The sequence below is a fragment of the Xiphophorus maculatus genome, chromosome 9 (assembly GCF_002775205.1).
Source record: "Xiphophorus maculatus strain JP 163 A chromosome 9, X_maculatus-5.0-male, whole genome shotgun sequence".
NCBI lineage: Eukaryota > Metazoa > Chordata > Actinopteri > Cyprinodontiformes > Poeciliidae > Xiphophorus > Xiphophorus maculatus.
In genome coordinates, this window is record NC_036451.1 from 18,946,199 (window position 1) to 18,972,931 (window position 26,733).

The following is a 26,733-nucleotide window of genomic DNA, read 5'->3' on the forward strand; positions in this document are numbered from 1 at the left end:
ATGAGGCGGGTGAGAACAGACAAGAGTTAACAACTCAGTTTTAACCCCGGAGACAATCCACATTGGTTTGTAGCCAATGACAGCCAGAAAGAACGCAGTGGGCAGGCAGGGGTTAATAATTTACATTGTCTCCAGTTCAGTTTATGATTTGACAACTGTCTGCTTTTCAGTACTAAGAGATTTCCACCTTACTTTCATCTTGACAGGAGGAGGAGGGGGTGAGGACGCCGAGGGATGCTGTGTCTTTAAGAGAGAGAGTGTGTGTGTGAGTGTGTGTGAGAGAAAGAGAGAGAAAAGGGAGGGACCTCTTTGCCCTCCAGAAACCAGGAAGGGAATTGAGTTGATCTGCCGCTGCTTGGTTAGCGCATACGGGGGCTTTAAGCTGCGCGACAGTGAGAGGGAGATAGAGAGCTCCGGAGAGGAGGAGAGGAGAGGGCCGAGCTAACCCACAACAAGCACCACCACGGCCATCACAGGTGAGCTGAAGGCGACCTGTCATCCCCTCCTCTGCCTGCCCTGGGCCTGTCGAACTCAGGGGGGTTGGTAGCAGGGAGAGGAGAGAGGAAGGACTGAGGGAGGGGGGCCAGAAAGGAGTGCAGGGTGGGGGGGTTGGCCGGAGAGGAGAGGTGGGTCGCAGCAGCGGTCCCTAGTCAAGGTTCCTCTTTTTTTTTTTTTCTTTTTTTTTTCTCTTAAATATGTCCTATATAGAGCTACTTGCCTCTGGGGGAATCTTGTGATAAAGTTTATAGGATGTGATCAAAACATTAACTTTTCAGGCAGGTGGAAGCACTTAGAGGAGGAGGAGGAGGAGGAGGAGGCATTGGAGGAGGGAGGCGACTGAACTGAGAGAAGGAGGAAGCAAAATAATGATAATAATAATGATACTGGAAAGGCTACAAGCAGTGGCAGCAACTTTTCGGGACATTACAGGGTGAGACACTCATTGCAGGGTGTGCTGTGTTTGCAGAGCATGTCTGGGTGGCATTAGGTTGTTTAGAGGAGGGGTAAGTCAATTTAGGTCAGGAGTTTCAAGTGTGTCTGAACCGTCCCAAGAGCTCAAAGCTGATGAAAGAGCACACGGCCGATGTTTCAGTGCTGCCCCTGACAGCCTGGGCTGAAATTTGTTTTGTTTTTTTCCTCCCACAGCGCCCTATCCATGTTTGATGGCTGCTCTGTACTTTAATACCTGGCAGGCTGCTAGCAGCATACTGTAGTGTATAATTCAGCCCTGGGTTGCTTACGTTAGAGAAGGCTTGGAGATAGTGGGGGTGGTGAGGGCAGAGAGGAAAGATGGGACTCGTAGTCTGCAGCGGGGGCTGTGGATACCAGGTGACATTGGGTTTCTGCCTCTATATCCCAGAGTGCCTTGCCCTCGGCCATGAAGGAAAGGGAACAGCCGTCAGCCTATCCCTGCGAGGAGGTGTGGCGAGTTGGCCGCTGCAAAGCCAATGAGGCGAGGGGATGCAGGAGCGGAGTTGTGGGCTGAAAATAGAGGGTGGTGGTGGATGGGATGGGGGCGGGTAGGTGTCTGTGTGGGATCAGGCAAGGGCTTGCCTGTATGACTAGGGCCACTCACAAGTTTCCTGCCTGGTAATGCTCTAGCCCTGCCCAGAGACACAGACAGCAGAACTGGCCGGCAAAGCAGGGGAAGGCAGAGAGGTCCCGAGAAACATTTTCTGCCTATTCGGTAAGCATTGCGAGGACATCCACACACACATGGTGTCTTTGGGCTGGGATTTAGAGGAGAGGGGAAGCAAGCAGGGAAAGTAAATACCAGAGTGTCTTGATAGAGTTCAGAGTTCTTGACCCACTTGAAGACAGAGCAGGGGTTGACAAACCGGTCAGGTGCCGCATTGACTATCTGCTGAAGTTTGCTTTATTGCCTTCGGATGTTTTACCCCACATGACATGTGTTGTTTTGAATCTGTCAAGTTGTGGTTAATTAGGTAGAGTAACTGCTAATATTAGAAGAGTGAGAAGATGACAATATTTGCACATCCTGTACCACTGCTGCTTCTTCTTCTTCAGGGGCTTTCAGAGTAATTCTATAGAAACCGCCCCATCAGATACTTTGCTGAGCTGTGGCTGATAGCTACTGTGGCACAGGTGTTGAGTAATAGTTTTAGAAACTTAACTAAGTGACATCTCGTCTTAATGAGGCGGAGAATAGGTGACACAGTTCCTGACGGCTGAATCCCCTCTCCCTGACACGGCAGGCTGCCGTGGTTGAGTCTGTGCAATATTAAAACAAAACTTAAGCTCCGGCAACTTTGTGTAACCGTCCCCAAAGAGCTTAAGCATTTGTAGATTGATTTCAGTCGTTCACAGCTACTCAATCTTATGACGTTCCTTCTCTCTTTACCGCTCAACTCCCCCATCCTCACCAGCATCTTGTTAAGACCAGATTGTAATCTGTCCTGCCGCCATGTAAGGCTTTCTTTTTTAAACCAGTGGTTTAAAAACTTCACAGCAGCCCTGACTGTCTTCCTCGATAACCAGATGCTTTTTTTTTTCTTTTTGGCTTTGCATACTTGTTAAACCCGTTTTTACAAATGTGCGGGCATGGAGAGGGTAATTGACGAGCACAGTACGCCCATTTTATGGGAAAGTCTTTCATAATGCTGGTGTAAATTAAGTTGATCGCTTCTTCTTGTTCAGCTTAAGGTAAAATAAAAAATAAAAAACTTGATTAATTATTGTAAATACTGTCTTTTGAATGTTCCTTGCCCTATGAATGAAGAGCATGGTTATTTCTAGTGAATTCCAGCAAGAGGTTAAACTAGGACGCCATATGTGTTTGTATGTGTGAGCGCGCGTGCGCGTGTGTGTGCATGCGCGTCTGTGTTACCAACAATAGACTCCAGAGGAATTGCAGGGGACTTCAGTGACTGTGGGCAGGTCCAAGACACCACCCATCAATTTGGCGGTGAGGCTGAATACAGTTTGATATTCCTGTATGTTTGTGCCTGCACCACGATGGCCCAAAACTAGCAGGTTCAGGCAGACCGAGAGGACAGGTTGTGTGATGTCTCCGTGGCAGTGTGAGGCTTTATTTCAGAGTAAAAAGCTGGCAGTATACAGCGATATACATGTAGCTGTCATATTGTTTGTGTAAAGGTTTATCTATGTGTCAAGATGGCTCATACAGGAGATAGAGTTTTATAAGGAGTATTTCCGGGCTGCTTCTTTTTTTTTTTTTTTTTTTTTACATAAATACATTTGTAAAGACTTACACATTTACAGTTGGAGTTGTTTCATTTGCCTCTTCCTTAGTGAATGCAGCTTCACTTCCCCCCTCCATGATGTTTGGTTCCCCTGGTCAGCTGCTTAATATACCACAGCTTCCAGCCTGGCTAGACAGACAGACCCCTCTCTGTTGTTTTTCTGTTGTTATGCTGAAGACCAGGGGCAGTAAAGGGGCTTCTTCTGTTCTCTTCTGGGACATTTATTGTGCAGAGTTTAACACACAACCTGATCAAATTAAGAGCAAGAGAGTGTGGCTCGAGATGTTTTTCAAGAAGAAGGGGAAGGCTTCACTTACATTATCACAGTGTTCGAGTTAAGGATTGTATTGATAAATTATAAAATACATCGAATCGGAGGAGATGGACGTGTTTACAAAATTGACAGAAAACCCCAAACCCCAAATAATGGTAGTCCTAGAAGGGTTAATAGATACAGGCCAAGCGACTAGAGGGATGTGTGACCGGTCCGACACTGTCTGCTTGCTGATGTAGTTACTTGGTTTACAGTGAAACAAGAGAAAGACGATGTGTGGGTTGCATTAAAGTATGGCGAGACACAGGGAGGCGGGTGGGTCCGCACAGCTTTGCCTCCTCAGCAGTGGAAAGGGGAAGTGGGTGATGTGGTGGATACTATGCAGTGCACAGTCTGAGACAGAGATGGAGCAATGATGAGATGAGAGCAACAGATGAGAGGAAAAGAAGGAGGCGGGGCTAGGGTGGTTGTGGGGGGCGAGGGGGTCAGACAGTACGGACAGGGAGACAGAGCAAGAGGAGAGCTGGTCATCTGATAACAGAGCGGGTTCTGTTACACGCCTGCCACAGACTCACAGGAAGTCCTCTTTCCCTGTCAGGCTGAGCATGCGCAGCGCGGTGCAGCCAGTGTTTGCTGTTTGACCAGTTAACCTGCTGGACATGAGCTTTCCGTATCACCACCAGGTTGTCAACATGTTAACTTATTAAACAAGATGGTAAGAAAATGGGGGGGAAAACTGTAATACCTGATGACTTGTGTAATTGTAATCCTATATTACAAATGCATAATAGGTGCGAATGCCATTTCATGACGTCTTAGTGTGTAAAGCTGTATGAAAAGCATGACGTACTCCTTAATAATAATAATTCAGAGTTTCTCAGATGAGGTGGCTTTCAAGGTTTATGGATGGATGATATTAGACCTGTAGCTTTCAACTCATTTTGCAACTTCATTTAACATAAATACAGTTTAGTTGTTGATTAGGTGGAATCTGAGTGCTAGCCAAGAGAGGCCAAGACCAAAGTGGACTTTGCATTCCCAGAACAACTTCAGTCTCAAAAAGCCAGAGTGGTTTGTTTAAATGCAGTTTTATGAACCTTTAAGTAACTTTTGTGTTGAGTGGTTTTATACACGGAAGCTGATGATTATTTACACGGAGAATGGAGGTCGGAGGCACAACATCACCCATAATCTTCCTGTGTAAAACATTTACTGAGCACGTTAGATGTAAAGTGTTTCCAGTCAGAGTAATTGTCTGATATAAAAGTGGTGTAAAATGCAAAAATGTTATGACAGTTTAACTCAATACTGTTCTGTTGATTTGTACACTGCTTTACTTATATGGTCAACCTTTCACACAGAAAGATCACCAATGCTGCACTGCCTCCAACTTCCATGTCCTCCATAAATAATCATGTGCTTCTTTGTGAAAAACTCTAATTCAAAAAAGTTCCTTTGGTTCCTCTTGGGCTAAGTCCAAATAATAACAATAATTATTTATACTAAATAAAGATGCCATTTAAATTATCTCCTGCTGGTAAGATTTTAACTGCTTATTATCCCTCATTGTTTGAAAAAAAACCCCAGAATATGTTAAAGTACCTTAAACTGAATTACTATGGCTTTGTCTTCTTTAAATACAAAGGAAAATTGAGAGGAAAAAAACAATCTTTTAGTTTTTTATGTTAAAAAGTTTGTTGCTTTAAGAGGGTTTGAAAGTCATTTTCAACTACCCAACGTGACACCTGTGCAGTTGCCCAACCACCCCCACTCCCCTGTCTTCAGGGTGGTTACCTTTTCTTTTACTGTAGCAGGTTATACCAGGTCCAACAGTAATTCATCCTGAGTTTATCATTGACATCTGAGCCAGATTCCTGGGCCTCCGTTTGCTCTCAAGTTATGAGCGATCTTGTGAGTTTAATGCCCTGTCTCGCCCACCAGCTTCTCACTGGCTCCGTGTTTTGGCAGCACTTCCTGGTTAGTTTCTAGTGAAAGCCGCCAGGCCTCGACCAGCCCATACAACTTTAGGTTTTATCAGTCACTAGCCTACTTCCTGCTTTGCTCCCAGCACGGCCAGTGAGGTTTCCTTCCACTTTGGCCAACAATGAGTCACTGAGCAGTGGCAGTTACTCAAAATCCACTTTTCCTAACCCCCCGAAGCCCTATCATGTTCGCTTGTCCACTTGGTTCAGAGTGGAGCCTTCTAGATCTGAGTGAGAAGATCCTGTTGTACAAATGTGCAGAACTTGTGAATTATTTTCATTATCTGAAACTCAATGTATGTCAAGGTTTAAAAGGATTATGCTATCAAATCTGCAATCTTTTAAATCATAAATTTCTTACATTTTAATCAGATGCAAATGTGCCAGAGTGATGAGTTTTCACAGACAGCGTGAAGCACAGAGCATTACAACTCCTGTGTCTCCCCTCCCCCACATGTTGCTGCAGCTTATTGAAAGAAAGTTATTATTGTGAATTTCTCCTGTTGCTTACAATACAAACATATTCAGCAGCTCACAAATATTTCTGGTTTCGGACAATCACACTCTTTTTGGTAATGTTGTAGTCGGCAAGCTATCAGAAGCATGTATTTATTGTAAGTGACCCAAATAACTCACAAGGTGGACTTGTTATGCTTTAAGTATTACTCTTTTAAGAGCAGGGCAACAACGAGGTAGAATATGTTTGTCCAAAGGATAAAACTTTTTCAAATTAGTCATAGTTTAGTCACCTACGTTTATGTGTCAAAATGAAATGAACAAGAAATAAGTATTGTAGATAACGTCATGATGAGGGTAACTCTTTTAGTGTCAGTAGCAACAGTTTTTGCTTTTCTGTTTTAAGTGAGGTCAGTCATATCCTGCTATTCATTTTTGTTAGGAATTTGTAATAACTCTAATAGTGTTGTGTTTTTACCAATTGTTTCATGCCATGAGAATATCATACTGGAATGTGCCTATTTTACTTGTTCTCTTGTATGTTTCTGTATTTTTGAAGTGTGCAAATTTGTATTACCCAACAGTAAAATTTTCAAACTCTCAAATTTGAGGAAATAGAAAGTTAAAGGAGAGACAGGGGAGAGATCATTTGCATTTCAGACCAAGCTGTGTTTTTATGGGGGCTACTGTTTTGGTTGTTGTGCATTTTTAAAATGACTCTGTAGTCTATGTCTTTCCTTATCTGAGAAACATCTGGGGTTGCGCACGGTTAACAGTTTATTCACTAGTATCTAGGAATGACTGGTATGTGTCTGCCAAAGTCAGAGAAACTTTCAGGGTGGAAATTTTTGAGACGCTCCACAACATGAACCATGTCAGCCTAAATAAGAACCATTCCTGCTAACTCCCGTCACACCTCGATATCAGGCAGGCGTCTGTCTAAGACAGTGACAAGCAAATTGGCTCCAACTGTCTCCGTGCAGATGTTGACACACGCCATGTTCGGTCAACTGCAGAAAGAACCCCCCCCCCCCCAGCAAAAACAGAATCTCCTCTTACAAAACACTGTTGTACAGATATATGGGAGGGGGCGAAGAGATGTTGCGGATGAGTTGAATGAGGTGAGGGTGGAGATGGGATGGGTTGGCTCTGCGCGTTGAGACGGTGGTTTGACTTGCAAAGCAGGCCTGGGCGCTTGTGGCCCAAGCGCCAAAGAGAGGGGCCCTTCCCTGAAGGTGGAACACGAAGTACACGGACAGCTGCGGTGCCGCTTTGTGCTAGATTGCTGGCCTTGTCACCCACAGGCATGAATTAGTGATAAGGAATGTTTCAAGCCATGAGGAGGTGTCAGGATCAGGTTTGTGGCTCCATGTTTCCTCTTTCTCGGTGTTCTGTGCAGGTTTATTCAGGGACAGGTTGCTCCTGCATGCAGAGCAGTCCCTCTGCGCTCCATTGGCGCTGAATCAAGTTTTGTGTTTGTGCGCATGTTCGTGCAAGTGTGTGTTTTATCTCCTCCTCAAGCGCAACGTCTTTACCTCACAAAGCCATGACCCAGGGTCAACTGTGGATGTATGGGGGACACAGTAGCCTCATTTGCAGGCTTGCAGCAAAGCCCGGTTCAGTGCAGGTGCTTTAGAGAAAAGCAGGTTGACTCGGCTCTGGACGGGGCTTGCAGAGATCTGTTTCCACCTGCGAAGGACACGACCGGTAGCCATGTGGATGCCCTTTCTCTCGCTTTTCCTTCCCTTCACTCTGCTCTCTTTGCCTCCCATGTCATTTCTCTTTGTCTCTCTCCCCTCCCTTAACATATTCAGATGAGGGATAGGGTAATAAAATTTGCTTTTGCCATGGCTGACAGATTGTTTTCAGTAGAGCTCTGTTAAAGTCTCTGGCAGTGTTCTCAGACCCTATGTGGTCAGCCGCCCACAAAAACAGGATTGAAGAGATCCATGGAGAAAGCATGTTTCCAATAAGCAAGGGCCATTATGACATTCTCATGGTACGATAACCTTGATTTAAAACACCCGTTTTACTGTTTCAAGGACTTAACGCAGAACGTTTAAATAAAAATGTTCTGAAGACCAAAAGGCAATAACTATTCCTATTGCTGTCAAAATAAATAGTTTATATAACAGGAATAATAATTTAATGTCTGATACTTTGATTTTGCTACTTTTTAAGTAAATATACTTTTTCTGAAGAAAATTAACCCTTTTTAGTTTTTTACTTAGGGATGGTTGATGTGAATATAAAATGTTATAATATTTTATGGTGTTTCTTAAGTAGCGAATTGTATTCTTTTTAGCTTTAAATCCATATAACTCCATTCACTCATAGCCCAACAAAGTAAAACTACTAATTTTGCATTTTCCACATTGTCAAATACATTGAGTAGTGAAGATAAACTGTAAATACTGTAATTATTGCATTCAGTCATATTTTAACGCGGAACGTGTGTTTAATGCGCTCTCCTGAAACCAATAGTAGAAAGGTAACTTGTACAGGAATGGTAGCAATCACAATCATGACAATTAACACCATTAATTAGAGTTAATTGTTGACACAGCATTACAACTACATCTGTTTCTTTCTTGATTTTTTTCATATTGTATTGATAAACATTTTGATCATTTCCCATTCCTTGTTCTGATCTTTGGCTTCTGGAGTAACTCTGGAATATCAAATTGTTTCTAGGGCCACCTATAGCTAAACTCCATACAACCAGAGAAAACTCCACCTACTCCGACTGTCATTAAAAGGGCTTTAAACCATAGGAACTATATGACATAACAGTTCAGTGGTTTGGAAACCAAATGTTGGTTTACCTGGATGCTGGAATTCAACCCATGCTTTGGAGCCAGTTGGTGTCTTCCTGGGTAATCATGCTTCGCAAACCATTGCAAACGTCATTATATTTATCATTTGAACTTGCAGCTTTTTATCTAAATGTCCATTATAACATTTGGCTGAATCGACCACTCTCTGACCCATTTAATTATTGATGAGAGGGTGAAAGAAACATCTTAATCTCTTTTGGGTTCCTCGGTGCAGAGGGACAGATAAATCTATCCACGACCTATCTGCACATCACAGGTGTGGACACAGATAGGTATTTCTTTAGAGAGGATAAAACAAAGCGTAGCAGAGGAGAGGAGAGGACGGAGGCAAAGAAAAAAGGTGAACTCTATTAAAAGAGGAGGGGCAGCCAGGTTAGGCAGGTTTGGGAGTGGGGTGTAGCAAACAAACATACCAGCAGGATTGATCGGAAGTAATCTTGTAATTTGAAGCGTGTAGAGAGCAACGCATTTAATGCAACCACCGCCCCGCCTTGCCCCCCTACGGGGTCTGCCTGGCAGATGGTGAAGAGGAGGTGAAGGGGGGTTGGAGGGGAGGTGGATGTCCTGTGTGTGCTTGTATAATGTGTGATTTCCGTGTGTTATTGATGTTACTGTATTCACTCGTGTGACTGAGAAATCGAGGATGGCCCGCTCTGCCGAAACCCCTCCACCACCCACCCCGCCCCTCCGCCTAAGCTTCAGTCGATCATTTTAATTCCCACCCCACACACGCACACAAACACACGTGAGCGAGGGGACAGGCCTTTTCCGAAACTTGGCACGCAGCACAGGGTGGGGTAACTAGCTCAGACCGGATTGACAACCTCCCTTTTTAATGCTGTTCCTTTGCAACTTGTCGTACATTCTCTTCCTCCTCCTGTGGAGTTTTTTTCCACAGGGTCTGCCCTCGCAGCCTTCTCTACATCCCTCCACTCTCCTCTCCCTTCTTGTTCCTCCACTTCCCTCGCTTTCCTTCCTCGCTCTCAACTGTCACAGAGTGAGCATAGGCTGCACAGCCCAGCTCCCAGCATGCACTCTGATCCCCTCAGCCCTCTGCTTATCTGTCCTCCACGACCTCTTGCTTGATTTCTTGCACGGGTGCGTGCACACACCCGTGGATGTATTCATATATACAAGGAAACAGGCACCTGGCCACCTGCACGTGTGAAATACATAAATATCTTTTTTGATTCTCCCACTCATTGTATTTATGCAAAGAAAACTGCTGACCAACACGATTCAGCTCTGGTGACGGCAATTTATTCACTACAGGAAACTAATGTCTTGCATATAGTCGTTTGTTTTGACATCAGTCTGTATCTACACCTGTTTCTTAGTTTTTTGTTTTTTTTTTCTTATCAGTCTCAAAATACATTGGGAGCTGTTGTGAGGAACAAGACACTGTCTCAACGCTGCATGGGACGAAATGTGAAATTTTCACACTGAAGTCCAAATTCGAATCAGATGGAGACGAGAGTTTAACTTTAGCAGACTTCAAGAGTTGGATTTGGGACTTAGCAGCTAAAAAATGCCCCAAATAAATAAATAAATTTAAAAGTATGACTTTTAGTGCTTGGAAACTTTGTGGGGGAGGGATGTGTTGTCATAAGAAAGTAAGATTTTGACTAACTTACTAATAGTGATGCACCAGTTAATCGTTTGATTGTAATTAGCAAAAAATAAATACATTTAAGTATTTATTTTTTTCTATTTATTAAAAAGTATCAAGGCTAAAAACATCTTTGGTCTGAAAAACTAACAGCATTATTTTTGCCGTTTTTGTTTTTGAATTTTGTAATTCTTAAAGTTTGTGTTGAAATCAAACCAATGGCCTGCAGCACTTTTATCCTGTTTCGGTTGTTGTAGCCACAGGTACAGGCGTAGCCTGATTCCTGCATCTCTAATTAATAAATCAGCTTTTTTTGCTGTTACACCATATTGAAGGTTCTAAGAGAATAATAGGCAAAACATATAAAAGGAACAGATTTTTTGACTGAAAGGATAAGCATGTTGGTATTTGGTTCAACCACCGGCCCACTAAAAACTTATCTTTTTAAATTTGGTTTTGCTGAAATTTGTGAAACAAATCTTTACCTTGAAAAGGTTCGATCTAAATAGAGTTACTTACTTAGTAAGATTCACTTTCCCTGTTCTTAAATTTTATAGCATGTTAAAAATGTGTTGCTGCGGCTAGTGCTCAGGTTGCAGATTTCTCTCTCAGTCAATCAATATTCCTCTCACTTTTCTGTCCACAAAAAAAACTAATCAGTAATCTGTGTCTTCTGCTTTCAGATAGGCAGACAGACAGACGGCAGGACGGATACACGGGTGGGGGCTGTGCTTGGCGGCTCGGCGGCAGGCTGGTGGAAGATGTCGTCAGGGGCCGGTGGGAGAGGAGGAAGGCGGCTCCGGGGTATAACAAGCACTGCGGGCGGGGGGAGACGAGGAGGAGCAGGGGAGGCGGAGGAGGGTCCTGTGGGGATCCCTTTCCCCGAACACAGCGCGGACGTCCTGGGCGGCCTGAACAAGCAGCGGCTCAGTGGGCTCCTTTGCGATGTGCTCTTAGTCACCCAGGACCGGGAGTTTCCGGCCCACCGCTCCATCCTTGCGTCCTGCAGCTCTTACTTCCACAAGCTCTTCACTTCAGGGGCCGCCGCCGACCAGCAGAACATCTACAACATCGACTTTGTGGCAGCAGAGGCTCTGGGAGCTTTGCTGGACTTTGCCTACACGGCGACGTTGACGGTCAGTCACAGCAGCGTGGCTGACATCCTTGCTGCTGCTCGCCTCCTGGAAATCTCTCCCGTCCAGGACGTCTGTACTCACCTGCTGGACACCAAAGTGCTCTCCTCGCCGGTGAGGCATCGCCATAACACAGAAACAAAGCTCGTGTATTCACTGTCAGAATCCTGAGGTTGAGACACCAAAACATTAAAAGGCTGATATGTTTCAGTGCCTTCAAAAACTAGTCAACTTTTTTTCATTTCTGCAATTTTATGTGATTGATTAAGACAAAGGCACGCATAATTTTGACAGAGCATCTGTAAACAAAAATTTCCAATTCTTGGTGTAGAATCAATTAGACTTAAATCTGGGCTTTGACTGGACCATTCTAATGTGAATTTGCTGCTGTAGCTATAGCTTCATATTTTGTGTTTTTGTTCTGCTGGCAGAATTTCTGAAGATAATTTGTTGCACTGGAGGGCATCAGACTTAAGAAGACTGAATAGAAGTGCACACTACTACTTATGATGTCATTTTAGACTATTTTAAAATAACTTAACTATTTCCTCCCACTTCACAATGCACTACCACTTTCTGTTGATTACTCAGATAAAATCAAACACATTTTATGAAAGTTCTTGGTCATAGCATGATAGAATGTAAAAGTAAAGAGGTGTAAATAGTTTTGGAAGTTACTGTGCATTCATTTTCTCTAGTTCATTCATATCAAAAATGGTGCATACAGTCATCATGCCATCCACCTCAATAAACAGCATAACTAGACTTACATCATGGCCTGTATCAGTGCCTCTCACTATGGCTAACACACTCCCACAGCTTGGAGTTAGTTTAACACTTACTCATGCTGAGCCAACAGTATTTGTGGAAGAACAGCGTGCTCCTTCACAGACTACAGACACAGCACCTCACAGCCGGGCAACATCTTCAGCTGCAGCAGTGATGCGCTCTGTCGTAATATGTAATACCATAATAATAAGTTCAGATTTTTATTGTGGGCCGTAACATCATGCAGGAAATGCTGAAGTCGGTTGTTGGTCAGATATTTGCTTTATAAAGTCTCGATATATGCAGATTTCAGACCAGTTCAGATTGTTCTAGGAGATTTGTAGTTTTCAACCTTCAAAGTATTTCTTTCTAGCTTCTTACTGTGAGCGGTCACCAATGATTTAAAAAAGGAGCAAAAGTGATGTCGAGCAGTGGGAAAGATCAGTTTCTGTCAAACCAGGTTTTGCTTCTTTTAAATAAAGACAAAAATAAATGCAGAAGTTCATGTTTCACTCGTAGTTTAGCTTTTTTTTTGTTTGTTTTTATCAGCAATTAGCGAGGTTTGAGAGGTTAACAATATGAACTGTAAACAGCAGTCTGTGTGTGTATTACTTAGAGAGTCCGGATCATTATTTTAACTTCTGGATTTGCAAATGATTTGGATCTCCAAACCAAGCATCTTCCATAACGAACAAGGTTTAAGTGTAAATAAAGATAAAACAGAGCAATGTTGAGGTGATACTTTCATTTATCCCACTTTCTGTGGAAGTTAGCTTTTAATAAATATGTAGTCAACAAAGCGTCTCCCCATAGCTGGTGCAAACTGATGTTTGATGGCTTGATTTGGGAACAAAACCAGAACTCCAAAAGGTCTGATTGAAAAATTTCAAAGGAACAAAATGTACCTCCAGCCATCAAGCACCTGCTCTCTGATTTTCCAGTCAGTCAACATTCCTCAGTTGAAAGTTGAAGTTCTTTTAAAGAACTTCCTTCGAACACCTGACTGATAACAAAAAGACCCAACTCTGAGTCCTCTTCCCTCAGCACCAACTTTCACACTAAAGAGTTTTTAGCGTTATCTGGCAGTCCTTTGGTATGGTGCATTCACTGGTTAGAAAAGAATGAGATTTTTGAGTATCTGAACAGTATGTCCCTAGTCTGCCAGTCAAGGTGAAAATTTCCTAATTTCTCTGGGCATCTCAAGATTTTTGTTCCAGTAGTAGCTTTTAGCACCACAGTGGTTCCCTCACTGGCTTTGTTCTTCTGCCTATTATTTATTGCATTTCATAAAAAGCTGAAATATTCTGCAAGATGTAAAAGTTTTCATTTTGGCCTGTCTACTTTAACCAACCCTACTAAGCTAAGTTGCTATAATTTTTAGAAGACAAAAGTGTCTTCTGAGCTCTCCAACTGTGTTTAAAGTCAGCTCTCACCAGTGCTCTTGCAAATTTTCCCTTCACTGGCTTTTGTTTCCTTCCCTGTTTCCACAGGCGGGCAGTGAGCGAAGAGATGAAGATGAAGAGGGGAAATGCAGAGGAGTCAAGGAGCAGGGGAACCGAATTCGGGCCAGGGAGTACCTGGAGTACTTCCAGAGAGGGGCGCACTGGAGCAGCAGCTGCAGCACGCCAGAGCTCAGGGAACTGCCCACACACCTGCACTTTAACCATGGTAACGGGAGCATCCCCAGCAACGGGGCTCCTGCGGGCCCCGGTGAGTACTACTCCCCGCTGGCCCTAGCCTTGTCACAGCCCCAAGCGCAAGAACCAGAGGAGGAGGACGAGGATGAAGAGGAAGAGGAAGACAGGGAGGCAGTTCAGGGCAATGGAGTGAACCCGGGGTCGTCATACTACCCTCCATCTCAGAACGGCCACTTCTACCTCCCCCCTGAGTCTCGGCAGGAGGCGGAGGTGGAGGACAGCTGCAGGGAGGCGATGGTGAGGGATAGGGGCTCGGCCAGCGCCCTCCTGCAACAAATGATGGACTCCATCGAGAGGCAGAAGAAGCGTGCGGACGGGGAGGAGCAGGGAGACGGGGATGATCCTGACATGGAATTTTACTTGAATTATTTCAGCAGCACGCAGCACGAAGACGCAGCTTCCGCATCACTCGTGCATGGCGTGCCGCCGTCGCTGTGGATGTCACGAGGCAGCGCGGGCCAACACACAGCAGGAGGAGAGAGGGCAGTGGAGGAGAGAGGGAACGGCACTGGAGGAGGTGGAGGAGAAAGAAAGATGCGTTCTAAGGCCTTCCAGAAGTGCCCCATATGCTCGAAGGTCATTCAAGGTGCAGGCAAGCTACCCCGCCATATCAGAACGCACACGGGAGAGAAACCCTATGAATGCGCCATCTGCAAAGTGCGCTTTACCAGGTAAGCCCATTTAATGAAGGGACTACCTCATGTCACATGTGCTAATAGTCTTGGACAAACGGCCCAGCTGAGGGAAACACCACAAAGCCAAGAGCTGGAGAATTAGCGCTAACCACCTTAGCTTTGCATTAGGCAGTGCAGTCTGTGTCCAAATGTTTACCATGATCGTGGATTGGCAGGATACTAAACAGATTTCCTCCCAACATCCCCATGCTGTGAGGGAGGGGAGTGTTATAAAAGTCAGTTTTATGGTGGCAGCCTTCATGGCAAAGTCCTGGAATTTTAACATAGGGGTCCTATAAAAGAAGGCTGTGCCATCAATGTGTTATCTTGTGAAAAGGGGCCATAAAGGACTGTATTCTGATACAGAGGGGAGGCGGGGGGATTGCAGGCATGTGAACTTTTGATCTGCTGTTATGCTTCTTATTGCCCACAGCAGAGTATTTACACAACCCCCTCCCCTCGCTCTCTATCACTCCTTCACCTCTCAAATAAAACCTGCTACGTGTCCCTTAGAAAACAGATAGACATGGCTTATCTACAGGAGGGGACATCTGTGCGAAGGGTTTTCATGTTAGGAAGGCTTGCCTTTTCCATGAAATGATTACTTTAATGAATTAATTAGCTGGCCTTTGGTGAAAATAGACGCTGCTGTCTGAAAATATCCAGAACCCCTTTGAGCACGAGGAAGACCATTCTTAATTTATCCTCCAGCTAAATTTGACCACCAGTGGAAAGGGGCGGCATTGTAATCTTAATCCTGTTTGATCAGGGTTAAGGGTTTGCCTCGCTCAGTAATAAATCACTCCTATCCTTTAAATAATTCACCTCTGTCAGTGGCTATGTTGCTCCAATGCTGTGGCCTGCCGGATATGTGTGTGTTTCCTCGTCACCCTTGTTTGTTAAAGTTTTGACGTTTGGCTCACAAATCTTACTCATTTGCTTGTATGACAGCTGATATACTAACTTAAAAGACATTTGCACTGTGTGTGTACTCGTGCTCATTTGGGCTTATGCTAGCAGCTCTTATTTGACTAGGAGCCCTAAGTGTAGGAAGGTTAGACGATTTAAGTGATTGGGAGCTAGAGGGAGATAGCAAAGACTAAAGGGGGGAACGAAGGACAAGAGTCAGATGAAGGCCAAGGCAGCCTGATAAGTTAAAGGAGCAACAAAGTAAAACATGTTTCGAAATGTTATTAGATTACTTTGATTCTGCAGAAGTAGAGATGCACAGATCAAAATACTGTGACTGATTTTAAATCTGAGGTTTGACCATCCAAAACCAGTTTTTGTTCATTTTGGTTTCTCTTTATTATAAAACGACATCACACTTTACACCTGTTGATATTACATGTTTACATGGGAAGAAATAGGCAACTTTAGGTGCGAGACAGCAGTTTCTGTAAAACAAGGTTTTACTAACATTTTAAGACAAAATCATTCATAATGGAGCTGATGTTCAAAACTATATCTAACATCTTCCATTAACAATTAGCACAGTTAGCTTTACTAACTATAAACAGCTTTCTGCGTGTATGAACCATATAGAAAATGTTAATCACTTTGAATCTGAAATTTGTGACAGGTTGCTAACATTTGCAAATCCAGCATGTTCCCCGACTGGTAGGTTTCAAACACAAAAGGATAAAACAGCAGCTTTGCTTCGATTCAGCCTTCCTGTTATCTGCTAAATGTGTCACTCTCTCGCAGCCTGAATTAAATGCAGATATGTCTGGTTTAGAGTTGCACAATATACCACTTAGAAATAGTTATTGCAATATCATCATCACAAAGGACTGGTTGGATACAGTCTTTGGTAGGATTGTTCTTCATGTCCCATGCATGGATACACTTCATGCCTGAAATAGATTTAGCCTGTTGGATAGACTTTTAGTGCTCTTGATGCCCACACTTGTTTGTTTTAGGTGGCTGAAATGCTGAAGCTGACTGAGTGATGGAAGGACAGGGTCAGGAGAATGTGGCTCATTTATACTGTCATTGCAATATTAAGCAATTTTTGTTAGCATTGTGTAGCCCTAGTCTTGGCACGTCAGAGAAAATGCAGTTTACGTTTTGAAGGGTTTTTTCTTTATTCAGTTTTCCATCAGGAAAGCAGTAGAGGAAGACAGAAGGAAGATAAAAAGCTAATAAATCTAACTTTGAATGTTCTTCGATTGTTCACAACTTCCACACTTTAAAGGGAGATTGTTGTCAGCAACACCTGATACCTCTTAGGTAAGGCGGTATGGTGGCTTCACTGATGGGGAAAAAAAAGAGAGGATCTTTGCTTTCCCAACTAGAAGGTCACTGATCTGTGCTGTTAAGGTATAAAATCTCCTATTACAAGTTGGTTGGAATCAAAAAAAAATTTCTATTGGCTCTTTCTTTTTTTAGATTTTGTGAACACACAAAATATTGTCCCTTCAATTTTTTCAGTTTGTCACTTGTGAGGCTAAAAATCAACTAATTCTGATCAATACCTTGGAGCACCTCTGTGAAAAATTAAGTTTTGTTTTGATATGTTTTACCTTGTAATTAGTACAGTAGTTGCACTTCGGTTATTTAGTTAGGATGACTCCTCACTTGCACAAAATTTTGTTTAAAAAGGCCTCGTGGGGATTCACTAGGCTTCTTTTTTCCAGCCTCAGCCCTGTAGTTTGTCGTATTCAAATCTACAGCCTCGTAAACAATACATTTTCCCCAGGAACAGATTTGCAGAGGATGCTAAATTTTTCACGCAGATCTTCCTGTTGGTGTGACCTCAAATTAGGGTTAACAGAAGCAATAAAAAAATGCCAGCTGACACAGTGAACACTGAGCCTTCGTGTCAGTGTGCAATCGTGCTCTTGTGTGCCATCACACAGATAAAAATGTGAAGTTTATGACCTCCACTCAGCTGGACTTACAACCCTCATAGACCGGGAGGAGAGCCAAGACGCGACAATTAAAATAGAATGAAATCATCTAAAGCGGATTAAGCTGATTCCTGCAAGTGTGAAACTTTGTAATAAATTTAAAGATAATTACATATTTGCGCGCAGCCTAATTAGTAAAGCTGGCACCGGCGACGGAGGACATTCAGACAAAAGTGAGTTGTTTGTTTTGAGAGTTAGACGTTTTCTTAGTGTGTTCTTAAGCCGTGTTTGTCTTTCTCCCTCTCAGGCAGGACAAGCTCAAGGTTCACATGCGAAAGCATACAGGAGAGAAGCCTTACCTGTGTACACAATGTGGAGCCGCCTTCGCTCACAACTACGACCTGAAGAACCACATGCGTGTCCACACCGGTCTCCGTCCTTACCAGTGCTCAAGCTGCTTTAAGACTTTTGTGCGCTCGGACCACCTGCACCGCCACCTTAAGAAGGACGGCTGCAACGGCATCCCCTCCCGCCGGGGCAGAAAACCTCGGGTGAGAGAACCGGGGCTCCTGGAGGCCCCGCCGAGCCTCCTGAGCCCTAGCCCCGAAACTGGGTCCCAGCCTCGCACCGCCAGGGGCCGGCGGCGCTCCGAGGCGTCCTCTGCAGCAGAGGTAGAGGGTGCTGTCGAGGTGCACACACATAGTCCTCGGCTGCAGGAGCTAGCAGTGGAGGCGGGACCCTGAGACTACAGGGGGGGGGACCACAAGGACACTGCTGGACGCCACAGTCGCTCTGCACAGCCTGTGAGACAGGCCAGTGGACAGAGGAGAGAATAAACATGCAAAGGCAATTTAAAGAGACAAAACAACTAACTATTCCTCTATAAACCAAATCAGGGTGTCACAGAAATTGAATCTTTATATTTCTTTCTCCTTTTACTTTAGGAAATGGAATAGACTTGCAAGCACTTCAGACGTTTTATTTGTTAAAGAGAAAAGAACACTTCAAATCATCCACCCATGATGTCCACTTTCTGGGCCATTTCTTTCTCTGTCATATTAGACTCTTTTTTGTTTTGTTTTTTTTTTACACCGGCATATGCAGTTAGGCAAGTATATGGTCGAGACAAAGAAACTCCGAGCAACTATGCAGTTGATTTAAAGTTTAATTAGTTTTGTCCTCACAGCCTTCAAGCTCTAAGAAAGGTGACTGTCATGCACCTTCTGGCTGCTGTACGAGTGAAGCGAGGACAAATCCTCCCAGCAACAACTCCTTTTTTTTTTATACCTATTCCTTTACAGCTCTGAGATGTACAGTTACCATAGAAACAAAATTTCCACAATATGGTATATGCAAGGAAAACTCACCAACGTTTTGATGCAAGAATCTTTATATTTTTCAGTCTATAAATGTTCCAGAAAGAATCAGGCGAGGGGTTGATTGAAGTGTTACTTACTCTAAAAAAAAAATGTTTTTTTTTTTTTTATTGTAATTGGTGGTTTGTCTTATTGAAAAGTTCAACTTGAGTCAAATCCAATTTAACGGGGGCTCGCCGCTTGCAGGACGAGGGGAATGCGAGGGGTGGAGGGTTTGTGTTTTCCAAGCACTACCGTTCTCAACGTATCTGTTGGCTTTACTACATTGCCTCTTGTTCCTCACAGCCCTGCAACATCAGCGTTTCCTTTGCCCTTTTGATGTTTGATTGTCTTAATTCTGTTTTTTGTTGTTGTTCTTTTGGGTACTCGACACTTTATAATTGTATACGTGTGTATATAGCAGGCAGAGACGTGACATTGGCCCCCTCTTGCTGAGGTGTACTTACCGATTTTTTACTTTTGATTTTTTTTTCCTTTTTAGGCTCAATGTTATATTTCTCAGACACAGTTGAAGCTTTTGGGTGAAAGAAACGAAGCTGTGTGAATGTTCAATGGCAAACACACACACCAAAAAAAAAGAAAACAAACAAACAAAAAAAACAAAACATTAAGTCACCTATTTGTCCTAAACGTAAAACTTGACATGTACAGTTCCTGCCCAGAGGATTAGAGCGATGAATGAATGAATGTGCTTAACTTTGTGCAGTTTTTTCGGAGTCTGTCCTTGTGCGACAAGGCGCGGGTAGCACTTAACCGACCGCAGGTTAAAGGAATGGCAGGGAGCAAGAGAGACAAAGAGTACGAAGAAGACATATGTGAGCACCTTTCGATATATATATATATATTTTTATTTTTTTTTTCTACGTTTGCACAGCTTTACTAAAGATATCCAACAGAGTGGGAGATATTTAAAGGAATCTGGGTTGTTGTTGGGGAGCGAGAGTGAGATTAGATGTATATATCATGCTTATTCCAATCCTTTTTGCCCCAGGGACCACACAACCGTAAGGCAACCTGTGTGATGAAGAGAGCAATAAATACCTGTCCGAGTTGGGAGGCCAAATAGGAGCACAGCTGCAGTTGGGTGGTGGGGGAAGGGAGCAAGGGAAGAGGAGTGTAGGGGAGTGGGGGGGGAATCTCACAATGTCTGTTGCATTCCAAAAAAATAATCTCCCCCAGCTCAGCCACGTTTCTAGCCCGGGAGTGGATCAGTCCGGGCCTTTTCTCTCCCTCTCTCTGCCTCTCCTCTAATGCCCCTAAACCAGCCTGGAGGAGATATTATTATTGTTATTCTTATTATATTAGAGCCTGGATGCCTGGTGTTGGTAGTTTACTGTCCGAGCGTGTTTACATGTACATGTGTTTTAAATGTGGGCGTGTGTGTGTGTGTGTGTGTGTGCGTGTGTGGGTGTGTGTGTGGGTGTGTGTGTGTGTGTGTGTGTGTGTGTGTGTGTGTGTGTGGCAGCCAGCCAGGGTCCCTCTGGCCACATCATCAGAGTGTGAGTCAGCCGCAGCCTGTTCAAACATGCACCCTGAGCTGCCAGCGCCGCTGCACTTTCTCGTGTCGTTCGCGCACACGCACCGGGTCCAGGTGTCCCGCAGAGAGGAGGGGAACGCCACGGCTCGCACTGTCCACTCTAATGTTGTCAGTCACAGCGAGGCTTTGGTGATTTTGCTTGGGTTAAAAGATGCACGTTCAGATTCCACGTGATCCCCACCCCTCCTCGCCCACTTTACACAGTCTGAGCAAAAAAAAAAAAGAAACAAAGTAAACACATCCTCTTTCACTTCTACTGTTCTCAAAATTATTTGGTCGTTGCCAAATCTTACAGCCTCAGATGAACAATACCATGGGAGATGTTAGGCTGTTTTTAAATATATATATATATATATGTATATATAAATCTATATATTTAATGGAAGAATGAACCGTTTGAAACATTGAACACTTTTAGCAGAACGGTGTGTCCATTTGATTTTGTGCACCTTTAAAAATTGTTTGTAGTTTAGCACCTTGATTCTTTCATCATTCCTGGTGTGTTTGGAGTTGCTGTCAGTTTATGCAAAAATGAGCCAAAATCATGAGCCACCCACCGCCGTGCTTAACTGGTATGTTTAGTTTGTACTGTCCAAAATCTCTCAGAACGAGATTTGGTCCAGACGTCTCGTGGTTTGTTCAGATGCAACTTGGGAAAGCTAAGCCATAGTACCGTGTTGCTTTTAAAGAGGATTTATGCCGACAACCCTTAAAAACTAGCCATGCTTAATCAGCCTTTTTCTAATTGGGCTGATGTTTTAGTGGTCTTCTGCTATTTCTTTCCAGTTTTATTAAACCTGTCGTCCACGTCAACTGGCTGGAATTTCCACTTTTGAGAAAACGGTTAATTGTTTTGAGTATTTTTGATTATTCCTGTTGTAAGTTACCCTTATAACACGTTCCCGATTAAAGGGCAGCCACAGCAGTATCTTTTATTGGTGTTAAAACCGTCGTAATGGTCCAAACCAAGTGAACTTCTAGATCATGTTGCTAGGGGCCACTTAATCAAATGTCACACCTTTAATTGCTTTCACACACTTTTTGATACACTGTAAAATCTCATGACCTGTTGTTCATCTAAGATTGTTTTTAACTTGTATAAAGACACAGAAAGTCTAAAACACAAAACCGGAAGAGGGTGTTCTTACTATTTGGAAATTCTGTACAAGTGCTTAATGTTGCACCTTACTTGGATTGAGGCTGGTCGTGGAGCACGTTCTTACAGGGCGAGTGGGCACTTTTGTCAACAAAACGGGTACTTTGAAACACATGAGATGAGTCCCTCTTTTCTGTCCGTCGTGGTGAACTTGAATTCTAGTGTTTTGGTGAGATATGAGAGTTTAGTTCCCACAGGAGACACTGAGCTGGGGTCAGATGAGGTTTCGTGATCCAAAAGACTATTCCATATAACTGAATGCACTTGAAGTTCGCTGTCGGTCATTGTCTTTTTATGTCTTAATATAAAATATGGAGGCAGAAGAAAGGGCGCTTTGTGTGTTGGCGTGTGTGTGTACGTGTGTTTGCGTGTCCATCCTTTATTGCAAGTGTGTGTGCACACGCACAAGCTGGCAGGCGGGCTGGAGGGTCTCAGGATAACTGTTATAAACAAGCCTTTGCATCGGCCCCCATCTGTTCTCAGACCTACACGTGCTTCTGTTTGGATCTGCGCGGCGGGGACGAGTCCACGGTAGCACAGAAGCAGGAACGTTACACTGCTAAGCAACACGTCGGACAGCAGCTTGTTTATCCCACGGCTCTCTGTGCGCAGGTTTTCATAGCACTTGTTTACTCTTGTTGGTCGCCGTCAGGCAGGAGTTGTGAAAGTCTTAAGTTCCTTTTTTTCTTCTTCTTTGACGCATTTAACAAGGGTGTTAGTGATTGTACAGCAGCGCTCCCGATTTTAAACCATTGTAAGCTGGGTGATGTCTGTCGTTATTCGTCGTGGTACTTGGAATGGACTGCTTATACCCTTTGTGTCTTAACGTGGCAGTTTTTTTTTTTTTTTTGTGAGCCATCTTAATTGGACCTCCATGGTAGATTTTGTTGATTGACCAAAGCTCTTTATTTTATTTTTTTTTGCCGTCCATCTTAGTCAAATGCAGACTCGAGATAATAAGTGTGATTTTATTCAGTCTGGACTTCCCTGACTAAGCCATGGATGTTCGTCATCTTTCAGATCATTTTACTTGAGTTCACTTCCTCTCATTCTTTGTATGTTTGTGTAAAGAAAAAATAGAATCAAAAGTTTAAGGATGTATAGCTTGTTCTGTCTGTTTATTTTTCTTTATTTTATTTTTGAAAATTATGTGTTGTGCTACAGCTGGGGGTTTTTTTGTTTTTTTTTTTCTAAATATTTTTACATGGCGGTATGTATGTGTGTGTTTTGGGGTAAGGGTAATGGTTTCGGGATGCTGTGCCAGGAGGGTAGGGTAACTAAAAAAAAGAAGGGTGCTTGTGGGTGGGGGTTATGGATAAAAAGCCTAAAATAGCACTGGAAACGGTGCTTTAGCTGAGAGAGCAAAAGTTTGCACTAATGTAAAACGTCCTCGTCCTGCTTATAGGGAGAAGGACCTGAGACCTCAAAGGCCTGCGAGTGTCTAAGAGCACAGAGCAGAGTGGTCGATACTCAATGGTCTCTCAAAGAGTCCATTCAAACCCTCGTTAAAAATATAATCATGTACAGTATGCTGAGAAATATAGACTTCCAGGAGCAACGGATACCAAAGCAGAAAAAAACAAAACAATGGGTTTCATTCTCGTCACTGGACATTTTAAGCTACCGATTTTAGATTTTTATTCCTTGAGCTGATGGCTTTTGATGAGAGGTTCTCAGATGGAAACATAATTTTCTTTTTAAGATGACAAAATCATAAAGTACAACTTTAAGATGAGCAGTAAAGCTTTTTTGAAGAACAAAAAAACTAAAAAAAACTTGAGATGTTTAACTTGTTCCAAACCTGTTTAAGGCAACACAGATAGCCACATTTCTATGTTTATTCTGCTGATTATTAATTAATGCCTACCAATACTCCCTTTTCCTTAAAGACTGTTTTTGACCTGTTGAGCTGAGTCACTTCAGTGTGTTATCTGAGAAGGTTAAAGTGACTGTAAATGATATGTGGCCTTGTCTGAGGAGCGTTAAGCTTGTTTTGTTTGTTTCCAGTCTATTGTGGAGTGTGGGGCTGAGGCTGACTCTCACTGGGTGGGCTGGTCAGCACCGAGGGCCAAAGCGTGCCTTAAGGATTGACAAAAAAAGAAAGTTCAGTTATCTTGACAAAAAATGATTTTTACTACACGGTAAATTGGCTTCCTACAGTATGAATTGACTTAATCGTTACTTGAGTAATTTTATGCAAACGCGTGTCATTTTTTGTTGTTGTTGCTTCTGTGTCCTGCACACCACCCATGATCGCAGCCTCAGCCCCAGACCAAGGTTACTTCGACGTAGGCTCCAGCCTCCAAATTTCCATGCATTTTCTTTTTTTTCTTTTTTTTTTCCCCCCTCAGACTTGACCTCGACATGTAATCTGTCTTGTGTTATTATTAAAGATTCTTGCTAAATCTATCCAAGAAGGCCACTAAACAAAGACTAAGAGATAACTATAACTGTAAATATTCCAACAAAGCAGAACGTGCTGACTGTTATTATGGCCTGTAATGACTGTGGAAAGGGTAGCTTTGCTTTGTCATTTTGCTGCACCTATTTTTTTGTTTGTTTTGTTTTTTCTTTCTTCATCAGGCTGTTGGTGCTCAGCAAGCCTGAGCGCAGCATATGCAGTACGGCTCCGTGCTCAGCGTGGCTCTGGCGCTCGCACAGACAGCCCTGGGTCCTTCAGAGGCACAGTTCTGTCTGATGGCCAGCCTCTCAGCCAAGCGGACACAGTTTGCACTTGGAGTCTTTGTCAGTCTCTGGGGGATACAAAGGTTAGCACACGGGGAGGATTAAACATGGCCGGTTGAGCAAGGCTGAGTGTTATTTTCTGTTTCGGAAGCCCGAGTGATGAGCACTAGAGTCGGTTCGCCAAACTAGCCCGGCCGCATCAGTGCTGAAGAGGCTGTTGTAGATTTGGGAAAATGCAGCCAAGAGACTGTTGCTGATCTCTTCTGTCTTTATGTACGTACTACTCAGGTGGAAAATTCACTGCTATGCATTGGGTTTCATTATCTGCTCAGTTTATGGTGTGTCTGGTTCGTTATTGTGATCATTCCCAGACTTTTCCTGTAGAACTCCTTTCAAAATTGTACATCACAGCTTCCCCAAAAAGGATTTCCTCACTGGAGTGAACTGTGTGTCCCTCCAATTAATACTGATTCAGTCTGGTTTTTTTTATCAACAACTAAAAGAAGCTCATCGTTAAGACCTATAACATTTGTTTTTTTAATCTTTAGTGGGTAGGGGGTTCACTTCTCATCTGATCAGAGATCTCACACACAGAGAGGGTAAAAGGCGAGCTATGGACAATTCGAGACCTGTTTGTCTCCTCAGACCAAATTCAGGATGCATTCCATGATTTCATACTGTGAGAATGAAGCGAGTCCGAGACGACGAGAGGAAATGTTTGACATTTGGCTGCGTCTTGTCCGGCCTCGCCGTCCCGGGACGGACATTTCAGTTGTAACGCTCAGAAGCCCCCCTTCCCACTTTCCCCTCAACTCCCCTTTGCAGTGTAGCACTAACTTTCTGACTGCCTTTTTTTCAGCTTCTGCGATTGTAACAAAAGCACTTTGCGAGAGTTCACCTTGAATTTTATGTTGGTTCGATTTTTTTTCCGGTCATCACTATTTTTTCTTCCGTCTCTGTCTTAATGCAGATGATTATTTAAATGCAAAAAATATATATGTATATTGAAAATAGATAAAAAGAAAAAGACTTGAATATTTGGTATCTAGATTGATTTGCTAATGCATCTCTGTCATACTACCACCATACCTGTTATGCAGCTTATTGAATAATCTCAATCATTGTGGTGTGAAGAGGGGGTACAGAAGAGACTTTCTCCCACCTGCTTTCTGCGAGATCTTGTTGCAAAAAAAGGTCATCAGATCTCTCTTTTTTTATTTTTATTTTAAGAAATGTGTATAACACTTTGTAAAAAGCTTTCTGAGAAGGCTGCATATTAATCGACTTTACATTAATAGCCTGTCTGTGTTGGGAAAGACTGGATCTGGTATCCGTATAAGGATTAAATTATTGAGAATTTGTCGTCTTACATTTGCAGATCAGCACAGAAATGTATTTTGGCCTTAAACAAATCACGATTACTGCACTAAAATGGAAGTACAATGTCATAATACGCATTCAAACGCTCGGAAAAATCATTCAGCTTGGGAGAGAAGAAAAGGCTGCTGTGATCATTAACAATCTTTGAAGAGATTTTTTTGTTTGTTTGTTTGTTTGTTTTTTTTGCATTTCAAAGTGACAGAAAAATATCAGTCAAATCCGGACATTTAAATCTACACTGAGTCTCATATGGCAGAACATGTTAGCATGATGTGGACATTGTGTACTGACCACACCCAACTGTGTGTTTCACTAGTGTGTCCTAAAGGCGGACTACCTGCCAAGTGAAGTGAATGGATCAAGCCACATGTAACATACTGATCACCGAATGTTTCCTACCCACAGGGGGCAGCAGAACCTTCCCATCTGATGGGACTCAGTGTGGATTTCCGTAAGCCATCCTTTTATTTTCACGTTTTAATTTCTTGTCCATCGTGTTCTGTTAGTCCATATCTGCTGGAAAGTACAAGGAGACGGGGGAGGAACGCAGGGAGGGGGATTGTTGGTGATTTCTGTTTTTGGAGAAATTTGCACTTTTTGGCAACGAAAAGAGAGTATTGTACACGAGACCACTAAATCCACACACAGTCTAAATCATATAATTCCATTTTGGTGTCCTTTTTTGTTGTTGTTCTGTTCTTTTTTTTAATATATCCAAAAATGTCTGGCATCTGGTTGTCTGGTTTAAAGAATATAAAATCTTTCTATTAAAAAAAAAAACAATGGTTGAAATGTTTTGTGTGGATTACTGCGTGTGAAACGTAGACATATGAAACTGAGCTGTTTTTTTTTTTATTTGGTTTTGTCAAAGCAACAAAACACTTTAGATTAAAGTGAAACCAGCACACTCACACAACTCAACCTGAAAAACAAATCTGGTTGGATTTTACACATCTATGGAACATTTTGAAAATTATTGTTAATATTCAGCACCTGAATATTAGCTATACCATTGGAAATGTGCAATGCTGATTTAAGTTTGCGTCCATTCACAAAAGCTATGAATGTTGTATTAATTTAGAGCCTCTTAGTA

The 26,733-nt window shown here is 43.0% G+C and overlaps 1 protein-coding gene across 1 annotated transcript; it reads left to right on the forward strand.

The window, feature by feature from the left end:
* zbtb7a (zinc finger and BTB domain containing 7A) lies at nt 1–26,428 on the forward strand. Its single transcript, XM_023339807.1, has 6 exons — nt 1–9; nt 1,361–1,425; nt 1,603–1,687; nt 11,066–11,629; nt 13,774–14,651; nt 17,814–26,428. Exons 1-6 carry the CDS (start codon nt 1–3, stop codon nt 18,247–18,249), a joined length of 2,037 nt encoding a protein of 678 aa, XP_023195575.1. The 3' UTR covers nt 18,250–26,428.
* The last annotated feature ends 305 nt before the right edge of the window (nt 26,429–26,733 follow it).

What these genes read in the sequence shown, in the direction of transcription:
- zbtb7a (XM_023339807.1), top strand. An exon ending in TATCCCTGCGAGGAGGTGTG is followed by an intron (nt 1,426 to 1,602) that starts GCGAGTTGGCCG and finishes GTAATGCTCTAG; the next exon opens with CCCTGCCCAGAGACACAGAC. An exon ending in CCAAAGTGCTCTCCTCGCCG is followed by an intron (nt 11,630 to 13,773) that starts GTGAGGCATCGC and finishes CTGTTTCCACAG; the next exon opens with GCGGGCAGTGAGCGAAGAGA.